At 54.2% G+C, this 22469-nt stretch overlaps 1 protein-coding gene across 1 annotated transcript in view; it reads left to right on the forward strand.

Annotated features, from left to right (window-relative positions):
• Positions 1-19276, forward strand: part of nbeal1 (neurobeachin-like 1) — a 31619-nt gene extending 12343 nt beyond the window's left edge. Inside the window, exons 14-55 of the mRNA XM_067260088.1 lie at positions 17-591; positions 859-991; positions 1119-1238; positions 1335-1641; positions 1763-1848; positions 1985-2074; positions 2265-2436; positions 2616-2749; positions 2884-3043; positions 3260-3362; positions 3586-3745; positions 4445-4603; positions 4740-4899; positions 5682-5770; positions 5968-6543; positions 6802-6977; positions 7144-7432; positions 7648-7959; positions 8203-8352; positions 8477-8634; positions 8873-8997; positions 9176-9302; positions 9477-9625; positions 9887-10020; positions 10129-10230; positions 10348-10443; positions 10574-10698; positions 10877-11017; positions 11324-11454; positions 11577-11686; positions 11807-11924; positions 12116-12213; positions 12425-12541; positions 12666-12755; positions 12914-13023; positions 13176-13348; positions 13570-13664; positions 13752-13868; positions 14072-14233; positions 14426-14574; positions 15163-15298; positions 16585-19276. Coding sequence (XP_067116189.1) covers positions 17-591; positions 859-991; positions 1119-1238; positions 1335-1641; positions 1763-1848; positions 1985-2074; positions 2265-2436; positions 2616-2749; positions 2884-3043; positions 3260-3362; positions 3586-3745; positions 4445-4603; positions 4740-4899; positions 5682-5770; positions 5968-6543; positions 6802-6977; positions 7144-7432; positions 7648-7959; positions 8203-8352; positions 8477-8634; positions 8873-8997; positions 9176-9302; positions 9477-9625; positions 9887-10020; positions 10129-10230; positions 10348-10443; positions 10574-10698; positions 10877-11017; positions 11324-11454; positions 11577-11686; positions 11807-11924; positions 12116-12213; positions 12425-12541; positions 12666-12755; positions 12914-13023; positions 13176-13348; positions 13570-13664; positions 13752-13868; positions 14072-14233; positions 14426-14574; positions 15163-15298; positions 16585-16686 — 6816 coding nt within the window. The 3' untranslated portion in view covers positions 16687-19276. The remainder of the gene's footprint in view (positions 1-16; positions 592-858; positions 992-1118; positions 1239-1334; positions 1642-1762; positions 1849-1984; positions 2075-2264; positions 2437-2615; positions 2750-2883; positions 3044-3259; positions 3363-3585; positions 3746-4444; positions 4604-4739; positions 4900-5681; positions 5771-5967; positions 6544-6801; positions 6978-7143; positions 7433-7647; positions 7960-8202; positions 8353-8476; positions 8635-8872; positions 8998-9175; positions 9303-9476; positions 9626-9886; positions 10021-10128; positions 10231-10347; positions 10444-10573; positions 10699-10876; positions 11018-11323; positions 11455-11576; positions 11687-11806; positions 11925-12115; positions 12214-12424; positions 12542-12665; positions 12756-12913; positions 13024-13175; positions 13349-13569; positions 13665-13751; positions 13869-14071; positions 14234-14425; positions 14575-15162; positions 15299-16584) is intronic.
• The last annotated feature ends 3193 nt before the right edge of the window (positions 19277-22469 follow it).

Here is a 22469-nt window from a genome sequence, read left to right on the forward strand (position 1 = left end):
GCCCCCCGTCTCCCAGGCCGTGGAGGGAGAGCACACGTCGGTGGGCATCCTGGGCATCAGCAACGTGGAGCCCCTGCTCCTGCTCATCCAGTGGCTGCCCGAGATGGACTCGGCCGAGCTGCAGGTCTTCACCTCCGACTGGCTCCGCCGCCTGTGCTGCATCAACCGGCAGACGCGCGCCACCTGCGTCAACGCCGCCATGGCGGTGCGCGTGCTCGCCACCCTGGAGCACCACGGCAGGCTGCACCGGGCCTGCGCCGAGAGCCTGGTGGGCCTGCTGGGGGCCCTGGGGAGCCAGTCCCTGGGCGGGGGGGAGCTGCTGCAGCTGCTCCGCCTGCTGAGGCCCCAGGAGGCCGGGCAGGCCCACCCCTACGTGGGGCCGGTGCTGAGGGCCGTCCTGGGCATGGTGCGGAAACAGGGCCTGGAGAGCGCCATGCAGTATTTCGACCTGTCGCCCAGCATGGCTGGCGTCGCCGTGCCGACCATCCTGCGCTGGCCCGGCTACGCCTTCAGCTTCCTGGCCTGGCTGTCATTGGACCAGGACCAGCAGGGCCCGCCCGGCAAAGGAGACAAGAGGAAACAGTTGTATAGGTGAGGAGGGAAAACCGGGGAGAGAGAGATGGAGAGAGAGAGATGGAGAGAGAGAGATGGAGAGAGAGAGATGGAGAGAGAGAGATGGAGAGAGAGATGGAGAGAGAGAGATGGAGAGAGAGAGATGGAGAGAGAGAGATGGAGAGAGAGAGATGGAGAGAGAGAGATGGAGAGAGAGAGATGGAGAGAGAGATGGAGAGAGAGGCGGAATGAGTAGAAGTTGAGCGATGAGATGGTGCTACAAGCTGAGCTTGCCTCTCTCTGCAGCTTCTTCACCCCAGGAGGGACCGGGTTCGAGGCCTTCATCAGCTCAGCGGGGGGTCTGGTGGTGGCGGTGTGCACCAAGAAGGAGTACGTCACCGTCATGCTGCCAGACTACAGCTTCTGCGACTCGCTCTGGGTGAGGGACAGCCGCACGCCGGGTCAACCGGTGGCGTCATTCGGGCGAAGCGGAGGGTCGGTTTCTGTGGTTCGTGAAAAGGGGGATGATGGGGGATTGAGTCTTTTGGTTGCTCTCCTGCCCACAGCACAGTATAGGTGTGGTCCACGTGCCAGGGAAGAGGCCGTTCGGCCAGAGTCTGGTGTACATCTACGTGGACGGGCAGCAGAAGCTGTCTGCTCCTCTCAAGTACCCCAACATGACGGAGGTGAGCACCACCCTTGTTTGATCGCGTGTGTGTGTGGGGGTATGTGTGTGTGTTGGCCCGCGCCTCCTCACGCTCCTCCCCCCCCCCCCCCCTCAGCCTTTCACCTCCTGCTGCATCGGCTCGGCCGGCCACAGGACCACCACGCCGCCCCCCTCCCAGATCCCCGACCCGCCCTTCTCGGCCGCCCCGCCGTCCGGGCGCTCCTCCCTGGGGGGGATCCTGTCGTCTCAGGGCTGGGGGGGCCTGCTGGGGAGCAAGCCCGAGTCCGTCACCAAGCTGATCTCGGCGGGGACCCAGGACAGCGAGTGGGGCAGCCCCACCTCCCTGCAGGGTCAGCTGGGCAGCGTCATGGTGTTCCACGAGCAGCTGCAGCCCAGCCACGTCAAGGCTCTCTGTAGCACCGGTGAGGAGGAGTGGGGAGGGAGGGGGTGAGAGGGAGAGGGGAGTTCGAAAGAGGAAGTGGGGAAGCTGAGATGAGTAGAGGGAAGATCTCATGGATTCTTCTCATGTCCCTTTGATTTCAGGTCCCAATTGCATTTCTCCTTTCAAAACCCTGGAGGCGGAGCTTGGTGACCTCTCCACCAAACTCCTGCTGCACTACTCCCCAAAGGTGACTGGACGTGGCCACCGTCAATCATCTAAACACTCAATCACTGTCCATGCATGTCCGTGGGCAGTGCACGTTGACGCGATTCAGTTTCAGACGGGTGGTGACGATAGACTGTGTTGTTCTGTGGCTGCTGCAGGCCTGCAGGAACCCCATCTGTCTGGACCTGTCCCCTAACCTGCTGCACGGGCGCCTCACGGGGAACAAGGTCGTCAACTGGGACATCAAGGTAGGAGAGTCGGGAACGACATCACATCCTGTAACGGAATAATATGAGCTGCCCTCTCACTTGTAGGCCTTGAGAACTCAATGTGTTGAGTTGTTGTAAGCATGTTTTGGAAACATTTTCAGTCGTCAGTCTGCGCTTCTTTATTTGAACGGATGGGATTTCCTGTGTTGTCTCCTGCTCTCCTGCTCAGGACGTGATCAACTCGGTCGGGGGTGTACCCGTCCTCTTCCCCATCCTGGAGCAGCTCACCCTGCTGACGCCCGAGAACCACGCCGAGCCCTCGGGGTCAGAGTTCATCACCCCTGACCTGGCCACCCCTGCCGACGGGGACTGGGTTATCCTGCCTTCCAACAGGGCCTCCGGTGAGTCGCAATCTCCTCAGTCTGATGACATCACATAAACACAGTCAGTACCATCACAGATCTACTCTGCTACTATACTCATATACAATATGACTATAGTAGCTATACTATATTAGTATAGTAATACTAATACTTTACTAAGGTCGACTGGTTGTGGATGATTTGTGTTTGAGTTTCAGAGGCTCGTCTGGAGAAGAACCTGGTGGCCACCTTCCTGTTGGTGCTTAAGCACTTCCTGCAGAGACACCCCATCAACCAGGAGAGTCTGCTGCACTCCCATGGTGTGGTCACCCTGGGAGCCCTGCTGCACAAGGTCAGAGCTGAGACTGTCTCTGTCACTCACACACACACACACACACACACACACTCACACATACTGACTCACTCACTCACACACATACTGACTCACAGACTCTGACACTCTGATATTGCTTTGTGTGTGTGCAGATGCCTGCCAGCCAGGTGGATGTGAGTGTTCTGGTGGCTGCCCAGCTCCTGGTGGAGCAGGTGACCTATGAGAAGAACCAGCAGCTCCTCCAGCAGCTCCACACACACCTGCTGTTCAACTTCAGCATCTGGAACCAGGGCGACTTCCCTCTGCGCATAGGTAGGTGTGTGTGTGATGGGTCACACTGCACATCCACTGGCACTTCGCACAGCACACGGCCTACGCTTTGTCATCACTTTTTTAACCAATCGAAATGTGTCTCTGTTGCTCTTTGTAAGTGTTTGTGTTTTTGCGTGCGTCCGTGTGTGTGTGTGTTTGTGTGCGTGTGTGTGTGTGAACCTGTGCTGAGCTGCTCTTGTGTTTTCTGTGGTGAAGGTCACATCCAGTACATGTCCACCGTCATCAAAGACAACAGGAAGCAGTTCAGGAAAAAATATGGAGTTCAATTCCTGCTGGACACCATTCGTCTCTTTTACGGGTGGGACTCCATTTTGGATCTCCCAGAATGCTCTGCGTCTGGTTTTATGACCCATTTTCATTCCCTGTACTCCTTCACTCTACCTGTACTGTGGGGTGTACGCCTCTTATGCATGACTGACTAGGACTATTGGATAAAGTGCCCAGGTCGTTTTCGGAACACGAACGACGGAGAGTTTTTTTTGTTGATATCCCTCGACCGTGCTGTGTGATGTCATCAGTAGGTGTAGCAGCAAGGGCGAGGGCGACCTGACGGAGGACGACGCCCGCACCATCCGGGCATCGCTCTGCGGACTCCTCAAGTACTACATCAGCAAGGGCATGACCCAGGAGGAGATGCACAGCATCCTGGGATACATCGCCGCCATCGGAGACGAGGAGCAGGTGAGGGGGGGGAAGGGGTGGGGGTTGGGCTTTGTGAGGGGCTGGCCGGTCTAGAAGGAAACCGTTTAGTGAAGAACAACGCTAGAGTTGGAGCGATCGAAAAACGCGTCCAAATCAAGTGGAGCCTTTGTCGGTCCTTCTTACAACCGATCCAGGGTTGCGTACATTAGGTTAGCAGCGTCCCCACGGCACCAGCAGGTGCCTCCCCCCCCCCCCCCCCCCCCCCCCCCGTGGGCCCTGGTCTGAGAGACCGTCCCCTGATAGCCATCGACCGCTGCTCGCTGTCATTGACTGAGCAGGGCCTCAATGTCTCCCTCGATGTGTCTCGTGCTCTGGACCAGGGCACCTCCCTCGAGGCAGCATGGATCTCCCGGTCCTGGTCACTGACTATCTGTTTCCCTTTCCTTCCCTCTCACCCTCCAGTTGTTCCATCGCATTTGTCCTTGCTCTGTTTCCTCCTGTCTCTCTCACGATCTCTCTCTCCCTCTCTCTCATATCCTCTTACCCTGGTCTATAAATACTGCCATTGACCTCATCTTATATGTGAAAACGGAACTTGGTGACCACAAGTGTGTGTTGGGTTGTGTGTGTCTACTGATGTGTGATATTCCGGAGCTGTCGCTGACTTTGAGGATGTGTGTGTGTGTGGTGTATGTGTGTTTGTGTGTGTGCTGTCTGTGTGTGTGCTCCTCCCCACAGCTGTGCGGGGTGTTGGAGCTGCTGCTCAGCCTGCTCCACAGCAGTGCGGCCCGGGACCAGCTCTTCCTGCTGCTGTTTGAGCCCGGAGCAGCAGACTCCTGCTACGCCCTGCTGCTCAACAACAAACACTCGGACCGCCTCCGCGAGCTCGTCTTCAAGGTGGAGCCGCCGCCTCCGCCTCGTAACACAACGCACACACGTCGGCTCTCGTTATCACCTCGAATAGGAACCTTCTGGAAAGTTCTCCGCCGATCTGACGTGGGTTTTTTGTTTGTGGTGTGTGCTGTGTCTGCAGCTGTTTGAGCGCATGCTGGGGTGTGACCGCGTGTACGAGAAGAGCAAGCAGAGGCTGAGGCTGAGGGAGGTGGGCTACTCGGGCCTCACCCTGCTGTTCTCGGACCTCCACGTCACCCCCACCCTGGTCCGCTCCCTGCTCAACCAGGTGCTGCACACCGGTAAGCCTCCACCCCTCCCCCCCCCCATCTCTCTCTCCCCCGCCTCACCCCTCTCATCTGCCCCCTTCTTGCTCTCTCTCTCCCCCGCCTCACCCCTCTCATCTGCCCCCTTCTTGCTCTCTCTCTCCCCCCCTCCGCAATTTTACCTTCTTCCGCAGCCTCCCTAGCTTTCTCCCCCTCCTCCTGTTATCCACTGGGGGTTATCTATTTTCGCTAACGGAATGTTCTAGAATGAGCAGTCCTGTGTGAAGCAAACCAAACCGCTGCACAGGTTTGGACCCTCTGGCGCACTGACCCTTTCAAAGGAAAGCCATCCCGTTCATCGGCGGGTCGTTGGCTTAATAAAGTCAATTAGCTGATGACCCGGGCCCGCTCTGCAGTCTCCTGCACGCACAATTTAGTTCTTTGAAGAAGTGAGAGCAGGCCTTTCTCTGTTAGCTGGCCCAGGGCCCTGTCTTCCCCAGAGAGAGTAATGGCTGTCTCGGGAGGGTGATTTCGTGGCCAGTCGATAAGGCCTTTAGGACAAATTGATTGGCTGGAGGCTGAAGGCGGGAAGTGGGTAGCAAACAGCTCTCTCCCAGCAGAAAGAGGCCATCTTTAAGCTTGTGGAAGCAGAGGGAGGTGGAAGGGGATCGATACATATCTGTGGTTTATCTTCGCTGGGGAGGGTGTCGTTTTAGTCCTCCGACTGGATGGAGGGATGTCACAAATCAGCATTGTGCGGTCGCGGTGACCTGCCGTGACCCTGGTCTCATTTGCATGTTGACCTTTGCCCCGTCCAGATCTTGTAGTGAACTACAAGGACCTGATGGCGCTGGTCCAGCTGACACACCGGGCTGGACCCAGCGTACGCCTGCTCATATGCAAGAGGGTGAGGGAGCACACACACACACACACACACACACAACACAACACTTGTCTTCAACACAAAATCTTGTTTCATTGATCTGTGAAACAGTGATCAGATTGCATGATAGTAGGCCCTAAATGTACTGAATCCTCATCCTCCCAAACTGTCCACTTCTCCCTCCCTCCCTCCCCTCCCTCCCCTCCCTCCCCTCCCTCCAGCTATACCAGCTCCTCCAGTCCCAGCAGGACGCGGCGCTTCAGATCTCCAAGCAGCTGTGCTGGCAGGAGACCCTGATGAAGCTGTTCCTCAGGAGCCCCGGGGCCGACGGCGGGGCGGGCCGTGGCGACACAGCCAGCGCCTGCAGCCTGGACCTCAGCCGGGGCTCCAGCCAGCGCCTGGAGCTGCCCCCGGAGAGGAGGGGCCGGCCCAGCAGCCCCAGCAGGCTGGACGACGACCGCCTCAGCATCGGGGACAGCCGCTCCCTCGACAGCCTGGAAAACGGAGACCTCGTCTCCCTCCTGGACACCCCCGGGGAAACCCAGCTCCCCAAGCCCTGGGCCGGGCCGGGCAAAGCCGGGGGCTTGAGTTTGGACCTGTCCCACGTGCAGGCCTACGAGCAGGGGGACAGCGGCAGCCAGACCCCTGGGAGTATGCCCAGCACGCCGTCCCCGCTGGAGACGGCCAAGCCCTTCCCAGGGGGCCCGGTGGAGCGCGAGGCCTCGTCCTCCTTGACGGAGGACAGCTTCCTGTTCAGCGACGACATGTCTCTGGGAGAGTCGTTCAGCTGCGCGGAGGTGAGCCTTTGATGCTAGGTCTCTCTTCCCCAGAAATGTCACCCGGTCCCTGGGCTGCCAGCCAGCCAACCCCCCCCCCCCCCCCCCACCACCACCCTTTCATCTCTTTCTCTCTGGCGTCACGACAAGCGTCAGCTCCCACCAGGGAGGCTGGAGGGGGGGGGGGGGGTTGTGGGAGGAAGGGAGACGAGGGCGATCCCTCGTCTGTGTCTGTCTGCGTTGGTCTCTCCCTGACCCGCCCTCTCGGTCGCCCCCTAGAGGCTGGAGGAGGAGCTGTCCCGGATGCTGCTGGAGATCGTGCTGTGCGTGATGTGGCGCGGCGTGGAGGGCTCGGACGACTCGGCGTGGGTGGAGCGGGGCCAGGTGTTCTCCGCCCTCACCAAGCTGGGCACCGCCAACGAGCTGCTGCTGCCCGTCGACCACATCAAGCTCAGGTGAGCCGCCCCCGGCCTGGCCCCCCGGCCCGGCCCCCCAGCCCGGCCCCCCGGCTCGGCCCACAGGACAGTGAGGACGCGTGCGTGGGTCATATCTCATACAGGGATCACTATGTTCTTACCTTTTTTTCGTTTTGCTTTCCCTCCCTCCCTCCCTCCCTCCCAGCCTGATGGAGAGAATGCTGGAGTGGGCGGTGAGCGACAACCGCGAGGCCACGGCCGCCATGCTGCCCCAGCACACGGAGAACGCCGTGCGCCTGCTGCACGTGGTGCAGGACTTCCTGCAGGCCGAGGGCCTCGTCAACCCCTCCCTGTGGACGGAGAAGGTCCTGGAGGAGACGGTCACGCTCATGGACAGCCTGATGGTGTGGTACTCGTCGGGCAGCCAGTGGCTGCAGCTCTCCCAGGTGGGGCTCCGTCTGCTGCTGGGCTTCATGGCCCAGGAGGACCCCCAGGTGAGACCAGGCTCCAGGGCCTCCTGCCTTCTCTCTGTCCAGAGCCTTCCCTGCTCCTAAACCCCAAAACCGAGCCCTAACTGTGGGCCGTATCACCTTCCGGAGCCCACTAGTCGTTTTAAACCCTCCCCTCCCTCTCGAACCCCGACGTTCCAGCATTTAATTTCCGCGGCAACCACCCCGTTCTAATCCTCCCCCTCCCCCCCCCCCCCCAGGTGTGCGCCCTGGCCACGGCCAAGCTGAACGGCATCCTCCAGACCAAGCCGGTGGAGACCCAGGACGAGGCGTGCTACTTGCTGGGCCGCGTGGAGGGCATCCTGCGGCGCGCGGTGGCCGGGGAGCAGGCGGACGAGACCTACTCCTTCCTGGTGCCCCTGCTGCGCACGTTGCTGTCCAAGGTGCACAAGCTGCTGTACATGGAGCTGCACCTGCCCTCGCTGCCCGACACCAACGGCAGCCCGTCCTTCTTCGAGGACTTCCAGCTGTACTGCAACTCGCCCGAGTGGAGGGTCTACCTGGACAAATACGTGAGTGGACGATTGGGATGTCGTCGTCGTTGTTTTTTTTCGTCGTCGATGTTTGACGTCGAAACGCAGGACGTTTCTCCCGGGCTCCTCTGTGGCAAAACCGCAAGCGAGTACGTTTCGATAGAATCAATTCGATCGAGGATTTTTTTCTAGAACTTCCCCCGTTTGGTTTGCGCAGGGACGTTTCTCGGTCGACGCAAAGTGATGGGTGTCCCCCCCCCCCCCTGTGGTTCCTCTCCGCAGATCATCCCCTACATGAAGCAGTACGAGATCGAGACCTTCAGCCACGGCCACGAGAACATGGCTCTCTTCTGGAAGGAGTGCTACGAGGCCTTCATGGTCAACCTGCACAGGAGGGAGCGGGAGAGGGGAGAGAGCAAGATCCGCTTCCAGGTGAGAGCGCCTCGCGCGTCCTCCCTCTCGCCTTCACACGAGTCGGCACGAGTCGACGCTGAAACCAATGCTTGTACCCGCGCGCGCAACAATCCCGTGTCCCGTTTTCCTCCCGGCCGTTCAGGAGCAGTTCGTGGAGCCGTTCTCTCGCCGCGGCCGCCAGGAGAACCTGCGCTACAACAGCATGCTGAAACAGCTGCACAGCCAGCACGGCGCCACCCTGAGGCAGTGGAAGGCAGCGCGCCGCAGCCTGCTGTGTGAGAGAGGACCCTGGGCGGACAGGTGAGGACCGGGACCCCTTGGCGTGTCTGTGTGTGTTTCTTGGGGTGTCTTTGTGTGTGTGTGTGTGTGTGTGTGTGAAGTGGGGGTGTGTGCATGTGTCTCTCTGTAGGGTGGGATGTGTGTCTTTGCGTATGTGGGGTGAGGTTTTTGTGTGTATCTCTGTGAGTGCGGGGTGGTGGGTTGTGTGTGTGTGTGTGTGTGTGTTATAGGTCGTCTGACCTGTATATCTGTTCCCCAGGCAACAGAGTGAGATGCACTGGAGGTTATCCAGTGCTGAGAACTACTCCCGTATGAGACTGAAGCTGATCCGCAACTACAACTTTGACCAGCACCGAGATGCCAGCGCCCTCCGAGACAACCTAGGTGAGACTTAGCCCCCCCCCCACACACACACACACACACACACACACACAGCATGCTTCCATATCCTCTCAGTGACCTTGACCTGACTGTTACGCTGTTACCTCTTCAAAGGCAGGCATCGCTCTCAGGTTAGGGCCTAACTCTGTGTCCTGACCTTTGACCTTCCCCTGTCTCCCAGGCGTCCAGCAGCAGCGCGTCAACCCCCAGTCCCTGCTGCTGGAGGCGGCCAAGCAGGTGAAGGTCAGCGACCTGGAGGACGACATCCTGGAGCTACCCGAGGACGACGCCTCCGGGAACAACAACCAGTGAGTCCAGGGATGCACCCCCCCTACCCACACACACACACACACACACACGTTTCACATACTTACACATGCACTCACCACGTGTAAAGAATGGATGGTTTCTGTCACTTCTAACCTAGAGTTCTCTCTCTCCTCTCTTCTCTCTTTCTTCTCTCCCCTCTCCCCTCTCTGAAGGGGGGAGGCGGAGGAGGCGGGTCAGAAGGAGAAGATGGTCCTGTTTGAGGACTGTGAGCTGGTGACGGTGGTGGACGTGATCCCTGGCCGGCTGGAGCTCACCACCCAGCACATCTACTTCTACGACAGCAGCCAGGAGAAGGAGGAGGGTGAGTGAGGGAGTGAGGGAGGGAGGGAGGGAGGGAGTGAGGGAGTGAGGGAGTGAGTGAGTGAGTGAGTGAGTGAGGGAGGGAGGGAGGGAGGGAGGGAGGGAGGGAGGGAGGGAGGGAGGGAGGGAGGGAGGGAGGGAGGGAGGGAGGGAGGGAGGGAGGGAGGGAGGGAGGGAGGGGGTCGGAGGAGAGGTCTGGATGGTGGCCGTAGACAAGCTTGCTGAGTCACAGGCTCTGTGCGTTCTGTGGCTTGTCCCTCAGGTGTGGGCCACGACTTCAAGTGGCCCCTGTCCCAGATCCGCGAGATCCACCTGCGCAGGTACAACCTCCGGCGCTCCGCCCTGGAGATCTTCCTCATCGACCAGACCAACTACTTCCTGAACTTCAAGAAGGAGGTGAGGGCTACTGTGTTTGCACTCCGCTGGCGTTGAGGAGTTGCCGTGGCGATGCGGGGGGGGGGATCTGTGGTGCTGAGCTGTGTGTGTGTGTGGCGCCACCTGCAGGTGAGGAACAAGGTGTACAGCAGGATGCTGCTCCTGCGACCCCTCAGTCTGCACGGAACACGATCACCCCAGGAGCTGCTCAAGGCCTCGGGACTCACTCAGGTCAGATGCTACAGAGGCCCCTCAGGGGTCAAAGGTTACATCATGGTCTTAGCCAATGGAGGGCTGGTGTAAGTCTGGTGATATTGAAATTAATCTTGTTTTTTTTGTGTTACGCAGAAATGGGTGAACCGAGAGATCTCCAACTTTGACTACCTGATTCAGCTGAACACCATCGCTGGCCGGACCTACAACAACCTGGCTCAGTACCCAGTGGTACGTTCCACCATTCTCATCGGAGGCAGGGTTGGACCGTACCATTTCTTTTGGGGCGCAAATACTGTCATCATCCATCCGTTAGCGGTATAAAGTTGACTGGGTTTGCTCTGTTCCCCTGCGTTCGCAGTTCCCCTGGATCCTGTCGGACTACACCTCCGAGGAACTGGACCTCTCTGACCCGCGGGTCTTCAGGGACCTGTCCAAGCCCGTGGCCGTTCTGAACGAGCGGAACGCCAAGGCTGTCAGAGAGAAGTACGCCCCTGTCCTCAAACCCCCCGCCCACTCCAGCTCCCACACCATAACCTCACACCAAAAGATTCCCATCCACAACATCCCAAACCAAACCAAACGGCACGTCCCGTTTCCCGCGGCCTAACCGTGCTCCCAGCACGCCTGTGTGACCATGTGCGTTTGTCGCTTGCGGTCGCAGGTATGACACTTTCGAGGACCCCACAGGTACCATCGACCGCTTCCACTACGGTACCCATTACTCCAACGCAGCCGGGGTCATGCACTACCTGATCCGCGTGGAGCCCTTCACCTCGCTCCACATCCAGCTGCAGAGCGGACGGTGAGACGGCCCTTGGGGGGCACGCCCCCTGCGTCTGGTCCGGCGTACGCTGGTGTCCGTGTGCGGATGGTACTTACGCTGTCCCTCTCTCGCTTCTCTCTCTCTCCTCCCCTCTCTCTCTCTCTCTCTCTCTCTGTCTTCTCTCCTCTCCCTCTCTCTCTCCTCTCCCTCTCTCTCTCTCTCTCTCTCTCGCTTCTCTCTCTCCTCCCCTCTCTCTCTTTCCTCTCCCTCTCTCTCTCCCTCTCTCTCTCCCTCTCTCTCTCTCTCTCTCTCTCCCTCTCTCTCTCTCTCTCTCTCTCTCTCCAGGTTCGACTGTGCTGACCGCCAGTTCCACTCCATCCCGGCCACCTGGCAGACCCTCATGGACAACCCCAACGACGTCAAGGAGCTCATCCCCGAGTTCTTCTACTTCCCCGAGTTCTTAGAGAACCAGAATGGTGAGCCGCACACACACACACACACACACACACACATACTAAACTAGTTTAGGTTGTGCTATTGTAAGTATCCATTATCTCTTTCATTTTTTTTTTCTCTCTCTTTCTCTCTTTTCCCCCAGGCTTTGATCTAGGTCGCCTCCAGATCTCTAAGGAGAGGGTAAATAATGTGATTCTGCCGAAATGGGCCAAATCTCCTGAGGACTTCATCTACAAGCACAGGAAAGCCCTGGTGAGACCTGTCTTTTGTCTGTTACTGTACTCACTCATTCGTAGTTTTGACAATGCGGTAAAGGACCTTCCTGGTTTGTAAATTGATATATCCTGTGTGTGTGTGTGTGTGTGTGTGTAGGAGTCGGAGCACGTCTCGGCCCACCTCCAAGAGTGGATTGATCTGATCTTCGGCTACAAGCAGAGGGGCCCTGCAGCAGTGGAGGCCCTCAACGTGTTCTACTACTGCACCTACGAAGGTAGCTACGCTAACGCACGCTAACACACAGCCCGCCGCCACGCTTAAACGGCAGAGACGCGTGCTCGCGAGTGCTTCCGGAAACGGACGTTTCCGGTTCGTTTGGGACGTTAGCGGCGATGCTAACGCTGCGCCCCGTGCTGGGGAGCGTCAGACGCTGAGGGTTTGGTTGCCGTGTGTCTCTGTGTGCAGGGGCCGTGGATCTGGACGCCATCACGGACGAGAAGGAGCGCAAGGCCGTGGAGGGCATGATCAGCAACTTTGGCCAGACGCCCTGCCAGCTGCTCAAGGTACACGGGAAACGCGGGGGAGGGAAGGCGCCGTGACGACCCTGGTTATCTGCTGTTCTGGCTATATGTGCTGTTTGGACGTCTCTGGATAGAAGCATCTTGATACATGGTTCAAATGTGTGTGTGTGTGTGTGTGTGTGTGTGTGTGTGTGTGTGTGTGTGTGTGTGTGTGTGTGTGTGTGTGTGTGTGTGTGTGTGTGTGTGTGTGCAGGAGCCCCACCCCGTGCGTCTGACGCTGGAGGAGTCTGAGAAGAGAAAGGCTCGCCTGGACACATCTCCCCTCAGCATGTTTGAACACCTGACCGAGCTCAAGTCCTTCTTTGTCGAGGTCAGACACACACACACACACATCATAACACACATGCACACTACTGTCATGGTAAGGGTCTCCTGACCCCTCAGAGTGAGTGCTTGATAATAACCAGGGTCCTGTTTGGATGTGTGACATGCAGGGGATCAGTGACAACGTGGCCCTGGTGAAGGCCGTGGTCCCCAGAAACCAGTCCCACTCTTTCATCACCCAGGGCAGCCCAGACACCATGGTGAGTCAGGGCCCGGGCCAGGACACCCAGCCTAGTCTATCAGCTAGTCCCAGATCTTCCAGAACCATCTGGAAGATCTTGCCGCTTGGGCGCCTCACGTTGAGCTGTGTCTCGTTCTGTAAATGTGTATTATGTAACACGTCGATTACATTTCCCAGGTCACCCTAAGTCAGAACTACCTGATGGGAACGCATGGGTGGCTGCCATACGACAAGAACATCTCCAACTACTTCACCTTTATCAAAGACCCCACCGTCGCCAACTCCAAGTGAGTCACCACATTTTCACACGCACACACATGCACACAATTATTATACTTCTTCAAAGACTGAAAACGCAGTGTTTGTGTCACAGAGTCTCACTCTCTCTCTCTCCTCCTACCTCCTCACGTCATCTCCCCTCCCGTCCCTCTCTCTCTAGGACCCAGAGGTTCCTGGGCGGGCCCTTCTCCCCGGGCGTGGAGGTGACGGCGGGCCTGTTCGTGGTCTCCCACGACGGGAAGCTGCTGTTCAGCGGGGGCCACTGGGACAACAGCCTGAGAGTCACCTCGCTGGTCAAGGGCAAGACCGTGGGACAGCACATCAGACACATGGGTAGGACCACACACAAACACACACCCCCCCCCCCCCACACACACACACACACAGAGTTTTCCAGTATGAACCAGAAACGGTTCCCTCACTGCTCAGGAATGTCTTATGTCTCTCTCTGTACAGCCTGTGCAGATAGCAGTAACATCCAGTTTATCTGTGTTTCCCAGTGTGTCTCTCTGGGCTTATGCCATATAGTAACGTGTGTGTGTGTGTGTGTCCAGACATAGTAACCTGCCTGGCGACAGACCACTGTGGGATCCACCTGATCTCTGGATCCAGAGACACCACCTGCATGGTGTGGCAGGTGCTGCAGCAGGTACGTGTGTGTGTGTGTGTTCTCAGAAAGCATTGTGTTTAGGAGTACACTCAGAACCACTCCTCACTGTCTGTGTCCCTCCGCCAGGGCGGGGCTCCGGCGGGCCTGTGCCCCAAGCCTGTGCAGGTCCTGTACGGACACACGGACGAGGTGGTGAGCGTCAGCATCAGCACAGAGCTGGACATGGCTGTGTCCGGCTCCAGGGTGAGACTCCCAGCACTGCAGTCACACAAGGAGGACGGGGTCGCAGAAGATCATGTGTCATGTGTCATGTCATGTCTTAATAATGTTGTGTGTGTGTGTGTTTGCTGCGTGTGTACATGGCTTGTGTGTGTATCTGTGGATGCGTGCGTGTGTGTGTCTGTCTCTGTGTGTGTGTGTGTGTGCACCTCTTGCCCCCCTGTCAGGACGGCACGGTGATCGTCCACGCGGTGGGGCGGGGTCAGTACTTGCGGAGCCTGCGTCCGCCGTGTGAGAGCTCCCTGCCCGCGTCCATCCTGCACCTGGCCGTGTCCTGGGAGGGCCACCTGGTCGTCCACACCTGCGTGGAGGGCAAGGCCACGCTCAAGGTAACACACACACACACTCCTATCAGACTCGTTATGAAATCATTAAACCACATTATTGAATGTACTCATTCGAGATCTACGCATTTAAATTGTAGTCATTTGTACACATTTACGAATGATGTAATTATCAAAATATTCCCATTGCTCACCTGCTCAACACATGTTTACACACTCCTTTTTGTCTCCCTCCAGGATAAGAATGCCCTGCACCTGTACTCTGTCAATGGGAAGCACCTGTGTACTGAGCCCCTGAAGGAGCAGGTGACAGACATGTGTGTGTCTGGGGAGTACGTGGTCCTTGGCAGCGAGCAGGGCTACCTGTCTATCAGAGACCTGTACAGGTGAACACTCTCCTTCACACACACACACTGTGTGTGTGTGTGTGTGTGTCTGTCTGTTTGTATGTCAGCCTGTGTACTGTGTGTCTGTCTGTGTACTGTGTGTCTGTCTGTGTACTGTGTGTCTGTCTGTGTACTGTGTGTCTGTCTGTGTACTGTGTGTCTGTCTGTGTACTGTGTGTATGTCTGTGTACTGTGTGTCTGTCTGTGTACTGTGTGTCTGTCTGTTTGTATGTCAGCCTGTGTACTGTGTGTATGTCTGTGTACTGTGTGTATGTCTGTGTACTGTGTGTCTGTCTGTGTACTGTGTGTCTGTCTGTGTACTGTGTGTCTGTCTGTGTACTGTGTGTATGTCTGTGTACTGTGTGTATGTCTGTGTACTGTGTGTATGTCTGTGTACTGTGTGTCTGTCTGTGTACTGTGTGTCTGTCTGTGTACTGTGTGTCTGTCTGTGTACTGTGTGTCTGTCTGTGTACTGTGTGTCTGTCTGTGTACTGTGTGTCTGTCTGTGTACATCTCTGTGTGTTTCCGTATTCCCCGTGTTCAAAGCTGTAAATCGCCCTGTGTTTCTGCTCCCCCCCCCCCCCACAGCTTGGCGCTGTGCTCGGCGCCCATGGCGATGCGCGTGCCCGTGCGCTGCGTGTCGGTCACCAAGGAGCAGAGCCACGCCCTGGTGGGCCTGCAGGACGGGAAGCTCATCATCGTGGGCGTGGGCAAGCCGGCCGAGGTAAAGAACTCCCTGCGCAACTACATCGCCCAATCCCTGGAGGGCTCGCCCCTCATGGCCTCGCCCCTGCTGGCGCCCCTCAGGGTGCGCTCGCCTGCGCGCCTGCTGCACCTGCGGGACAAGTTCATGTTCAGCCCCTCAGAGTAACCCCCCAACCCTAACCCCGCCCAGCCATGAGCCAGCTCAGTCCTGAGCCACGAAACAAGTGTACCCCATCTATGTCCTCTCAATGTGATGTGTAGCCTCAGTCATTCTTATTGAAAGCCCTTAACCTGCCCCTGGCTGTACACACACACTTATTTTCCTCAGGTTGGTTCTGTCTATCCCATAATGAGCGGTATGAGTTTGTCCCCCCCCCCCCCCCCCTCCGTCTTTATCACCGATAGACCTGACATACACTGCTCCCCTAACAGTACAGTGAGATGGAAACATGTTGTGTTTACCTCATTCCGCTGGGACACTAATCATATTGACTCATTTATAGTCGTTGCCTTGGGGATGGCGTTATCCCATGTTGTTTACCTGAAGTGTAATTACTATAATCATCGTCTGTCTGGATTATGTTGTATGTATTTGTAACCGACGCTGTGAATAACCAACAAGCGACTCTGCAAAGCCAAGCCATGATATCTACCGTATCGTAGTCACAGTCCATATGCAAGTAACACCAGGATCTAACTCCTTGCTCCCAAGTCAAGATGAATCAGCCAGGATTGATGGTCCGTCCCACACTCAAACTTACATTTGGCAGCTCCAGGATCAGCCAGTACAGTTTACAGGATAAGGACATGTTTCCCGCCCAGCGACGGAATGGCTTTATGCACCCTGGCTTTCACCATTTCTGTTTGAAAGTGACTCACTTGTAAACGACTTTAAGCTTTGATTTGGAATTGACTCACCTCACAAGCTCAATCTAGCACTAACCAATCACTCATCAATCATCTCCCCTTTTTCCTCTTTCTTTTTCTTTTGACTTCACACTTTGGCTCTCTCCTCTTCTCCTGCATCTCCTCCTCCTCTCTACCTCTTCACTTCCTCTCCTTTTCTCTCCTCCACTCATCTCCTCACTTCCTCCTCTCCCTCCTATTCTCCTCCTCCTATCCTCTCCCTCCTCTTCTCCTCCTCTCCTCACTTCTTCCTCTCCCTCCTCTCCTCCTCCCTCCTCTTCTCTTCCTCCTCTCCTCTCCCTCTTCTCCTCCTCCTCTCCTCCCTCCCTCCTCTTCTCCTCCTCTCCCTCCTCTCCTCTTCTCTTCTCCTCACCTCTTCCTCCTCTCCTCTCCTCTCAGATGCGTTCGGGCCAGATCACTCGTAAGCTGTGGGGCTCCAGTAAGCGCCTGACCCAGATCTCCTCAGGAGAGACCGAGTACCACACCCGCAACCAGAACTGACCCGCCCCCGCCCTGTCATACTCCAACCTCCTCCCATCCCCCACCCCCCGCCCCTGCCTGAGTGGCCCTGTCACTCACCACATTCTGCCCAATCAGATTGGGTCATGCCTCATTCAATTGACTGATGACTGTTCCGGAACCTCCTCCTCTCTTCCCTTCTCTGACCTCTTCCAAAGAGCAGGAGTCTGCCGGGAATAGGAAAGGTTTGCATGTAAGTGTGTGTGTTTGTTTGTATATAGGTGTGTATGTGTGTGTGTAATCTTGTGCGTATCAGGGTTAGTGCGGCTGTATTGGAGCAGGCGAGGACAAACCGACCGGCGCGGGCGCTGAGGTTCTGACCCCCCACCCCCCTCCTGCCTCCTTCACCACCTCCACCTCCACCACCCCTTTTGTACTATCACTTCCCAACCTGTCCGCACACACACTCTCTTCACCCCTCCACACTACCACTCATGGTCACCTTTGTCCTTCTAGCACCTTCCTCCTGACCATCATCACCGTCACCTCTGGCCAGGTCAGAGGCTCTCACTGAGAAGCCAGGCCCTTATCCAGAGACAAAACACCCACCCACACGCACACAGGTGCTGCAGTCCCCCTTCACCTCACAGGCCCTCACAGAGCCCTGCCTCTCCTGGTCCTCAAGCTAAATTACTGGAGGAGGATGTCCTGTGAGGTGAGGGTGTGTGTTTTGGCCACCTGCAGTCTGTGCGCGTGCGTGCGTGTTTTTGTGGCACTATCCGTGTTTGTCACATTGTGGCCTTTTTTTTGTTTTTGTTTTTTTTCCTTGGTTTGCCTTCCAGTCCTGCCGGTGGTCCGGTACAGCCTGGAGACATGCCGCAGTATGCAGTAGTAGGGTTGGGCTCTCTGGGTTCTCAGCCATGTGTTTTGATGTCGTTTTTTTTTTCTTTCTTTGTTTTGCTCTGTGTGTACTTCTGTTACTGGTGAATATAGGTTTGTCGTCACCAGTGTGTGCATGTGTGTGTGTGTCTGGTGAGGTCTGTCGTATTCACATGGCATTTTTGGCCACAGATGAAACGACCGTAGCTTTTGTAGCCTGTGTCCTGTCGGTCATCCCGTCTTCTTGGATAGCGAGTCATGAGATGGGGAAACCACCGTTGGTGAGGCCGCAGAATGAGAACACGCATGGCGCACGTCAAAACCCGGCATGTCTCACGGTAGCGCTCGGTCGCAGGCAGGCGCCCCTCCGTGTGTTTTCAGATAGCCGCCGGTGCGGTGGAACCACACGCTAGAGACGACTCGGCGCCGCTGCCGTCACTATGGGCAGCACACAGGCCGTCGCTCACTGACACCAACACGACACTGTCATATACTGCGAGCCAAGCACCGTAGAGGATCACTACATTTGTGTTGTCACCCGGATGGGCAAGGCTATGGTCGAACTCAGTAGATTCATCAATGTTTCACATGACTGTACTTGAATCTATGTTTATTTATGAAGAACGATGGGTCGGTTTTGACAGTTGCGTGTGTTTGGTAGCTGCATGCAAATATTCCTGTGGTGTACACCTCCTGACAAACTCTACTGACGGTTGGGACCATTTACCCAAAACAGGTGGGGGGATTTTTTTAAGGGCTTTCTGAGATGTCAGTGTTACAGCAATACAGTACCTCCCTGTAGTGACTGAATGGTACATTCCAGCCTCTCTTACTGAGGCTGACCAACACATTCGTCTTCCTAGTTTCTGAGAGGGACAATATGATTGGAGGATAAGACAGTCAGGTGTGTCCCATGACTATCAGCTGCCTTCAACTACGACTACCACCTCTCAAGTGTTTCTCTCCTGACTCATGATTGGCCACATGCTACCATTTCTGAGTTTGATTTTTGAGAGTACCATTTAGTTTAGTTTTATTACTAAATAAACACACATCCTACAGCGTATGGCCTTGCGAGGTTTCAGTGCATACTTGGATGTGTGCGCTTGTGTTGGGTTTTATGCCAAATTCTTTATCACATTGTCGTTGTTTATGATGTCAGGATGAACCAACGTTTAAGGCAAGGTGGTCCTGGTCTTTTAGAATTTAGTGCAGCATCTTGTCGCCAGTGACTCAAAGCCAGTTGTAGATTCAGACAGCTGATCAGTGGGGTTGTGTTTAATTTAGCTTGTTGGTTGGTTTGTTCTTCTCTTTTAAAGTGCCCGTTTTCAACTATCTCCCTTGAGCTGGCAGTTGACCAACATGTGTCCTTTAATTGTTTTTTTTTGGGGGGGGGGGATATGTTCAAATGCATACTTGAGGGTTTTTAAGGATGTTTAAAGAGCCGTTGTTTGTCCAACCTAGTTTGTCTGTCAGACAAGACCACTGTCAAAATGTTTTAAGACTTCCACCACTGAAACTAATGGAGTGCCTTTGCCTTATGTAACCCTGTATCCGGTCAGGATGTCAACCCTGCAGCATTCCACAATCATACTCTAGTTTCTATGGGAACCAAGAATTAAGGACTTTGAAACAAAATTGAATAAATCAGAAAATACTATTTTGTGTCTTAACTTAGCTGCTTTTTTCTGTGACTGTCACCAAATTGATGTGTGTATATCTGTGATTATTTATAATACAAATATAATGTACAGCATGATTTTTATTTCAGTGTATTTGAAATGTACTTTTTTGCACTTTCCAGGTACTAAATAGTTTTAAATGTCTCCCTGGTCTGTACAGACAAACTGCTTTGTATACAAGTGGAATATGATCATTAAAGTCTTGTCAATTTAATAATTCAGTGTTGTGGTTGGTGAAAGGGATATTTAGTGTTGTGAACTAGGAGAGAACTGGACGTAGTCATGTTTTTCCACGGCCACTAGGTGTCACAAACAACCGTGACGATCAAAAGACCAAGTGCGCGAGAAACGTTTCGCACATTAAATGGAATTGTTTTTGTTTGAGTGCTACCTTGACTTCATCACTTGCTAGATATATCCCCCAAAGTAGCCTACTCTGAAACACTTAACGCGTTAAATGTTCTTGCATTAGAAAAGTAGAAATCATTGATGCCGCATGACCAAAATGTATGAGGGTCAATAATTTGGGGCGTTTTTTGTGATGGATAGCGCTCCGGTCACCGATAAATCACTTGCTTCCTCAACATCTGGACATAATATTTCACTCGCAACCCGTGGCATTGCGAAGGTTAACACCGTTCAAAACTAATATTTTTTTTGTTTTGTTTTGTTCGTTATAGACGCATCATATCTCTGTACGTAAATGTTTAAACTGATAGAGTACTAGGCCAACTGTTCAAAACTATTGTCCACTCTTCCAGCTTTGGACAAAGAGCAGACAAACTGAGAAAGAAGAGGACGATGACGACGACACATTTGCGGATATTCAATCACACCCAACTCCCAATTGCGCACCGGTGATTTTGAACTTTAGGCTATAGCTAGGATTTAGAGATGAAAATGGGTTTTGATATTTTCCCTGTTAGTAAAAAGGTAATGATTAATTGCATGTAGAGCATCTCATTTGATCCACAGGCGGGGTGTTTGACAATTCATGTCAAACACTGCTGGGATTTCAAGAGCTGTATCCTTTATTCTTAACATTAATATGAAATAAAAACAACATCATGGTTATTGATACAAGAACATATTTTTTTTCTTAATGGTATGTATGTCTTCAGCTACTCTTTTAAAGAAAGGCACCCAGGGCATCGTCAGGTTGAGTGTAGGGTTAACAATGAAGTGCACCATGCTGCAACTCTACAAGGACCCTAAGGCTGAAAACTCAACGTTCCCCCTCAGCTTCAATGAGTGGAAGTACTTCTCCATAAAGGTACTGTAGGCCTTCAACTTGTTGTGTTTGAGTGGAAGTGATTATTCATCATCTTTGACATTTACTTTCCCAGTGTAGCCTACACATTCGTTGTGTATTATCAATGTTTAAATGGATGCCAGCGTTATCATTAAGACAGCATTCTACTACAGTCCTGTGTGTGTGGGCATGCACCCTCAACATATGAACTTGTTTTTTTTTGGGGGGGGGGGGGTTGGGAAGATTCCATGTGACATCGAAAACTCCTCGGGGGCCAGTGATGTTCAGCAGCTTGATTTGGAGCTGATTTTCTTTGAGCAAGATGCCCGCGTTCCCAAACTCATAGGCAAGAACTACATTAAGCTAGTGGATATCCTCAATGTGAGTGAAGTTGGAAACCCAACTATCAACCCCCCTGAAGGCCAAACTCATTCCATGTTGCAGAATGCCAGAATGCACCTTTGTCAAACAACTCATATCTTGATTGATGTTCTCGCCTTAGAAAACAGCAGTGCCTCAGCAGGTGGAACTGAGACATAAACGACAGGTAAAATCTAAATGAGATTCCTATCATTTAAGAAAATGTTTGTTTGTTTGTGTACACCAGTGTCTTTGAATTCCGATTTAGGTCATCTGTAAGCTTGAGTTGGATTTGGTGATGGTCTATGGAAGCCTGGGTTATGGATACTCCCATCAGGTTAGAGCAACTGAGATTCAGTTATTTAAATGACCGAAAGAGAATACGGGTGATTTATATTGAGAGACGTTTTTCTACTTTGTACACTTGTAGTTGATTCACCCAAAGAAGAACTTGGAGGGGGTTGTGGAGCGGTCCATCTTTCTACGCTGTCTTCCTCCAGACCATCGCAAAGATTCCCACTTGTGAGAAACTCGCTCAAACAGATTGTCCCTCGTTCTCATTTAGAGACCTTACCTGGCACACTTACAAGACATCTTTCTGAAATTGACTCTTTGTTGCCTCTGCTCGACTGATCCCTCATTGCTACGTCGGCACGCCAAAACGCGTTCCCTCCGCTTTCTCTGCCCGCAGTAATGTGATCACCCCGATACCAGTGCCATACACTGACTTCGTAGGAGCCTTGTTGAAAAGAGACGCCACTGGTTTTACAAAGACGTCCATCAGCCTGCCTGGAGTCCCTCCCATCGTCATGGAGATGCTGGAGAAAAGGGGCAGGTGAGTCACTTCTGCAGTGTCGAGGTGTCATTTTAATGGTTCGTGTTTGAAGAGGCAGTAATGGGGACTTAAGAGAAACAAAGTCGTTCTCTCTCTATCAGCATGTGCGTGTGAGTGTCTCGAACCACAGCTAGAGTAAATCGGTCTTCCACGCGTCGCCAAAAATCTCCCTAGGATTCTACAGCTGCAGGAAGCTATGGAGGCCTGTCAGTCATCGGAGGAGGAAGTCAAGTTCCTGGAAAAGCTGGTGATGAGGAAAGGACCTCGATCCGAAACCACCTGGAGGATGAACAAGACAGGCAAAGTAAAAAAGGGGGGGGTGCATTTATGTTTGTGTTTGTCTGCATGCTGCGGGTGAAAGGGTCTTAATACTGGATGTGCTTCTCCCCCCAGGGTCTCTCCAAATGGAAGACAGCATCCCCCATGATCTCTAACGTGATGAGTTTTGCTCACTCTGCCAAAAAGGACATGCCTGACGGTGGGCCTTATATTCTTATTTAAATATATCTTATTCTTAACTCGTCAAATCGAGGCTTTAAAATTGCCACTACAGAAAATTAAATACATTTCTGTGGCTCCACCCCACTGGTTGGGAGTGTCTACCATCCACCAAGGCAGTAATGATATTAATATCATTTTCAGATCAAATCCCCATGACAGCTCCAACTCTGATGAAGAGTGTCCCTGTTTCACAGGCAAGCTGCTGAAATGCAAAGGCTCATTAAACCATGACGATACGACCATGTGGATGATACATATTTAACTCACTGGTATATATCCCAGCAGGATGCATCCGTATCCTGGGAGGATGAGAGAC

The sequence above is a fragment of the Osmerus mordax genome, chromosome 22 (genome assembly GCF_038355195.1).
Source record: "Osmerus mordax isolate fOsmMor3 chromosome 22, fOsmMor3.pri, whole genome shotgun sequence".
NCBI classification, from domain to species: Eukaryota; Metazoa; Chordata; class Actinopteri; order Osmeriformes; family Osmeridae; genus Osmerus; species Osmerus mordax.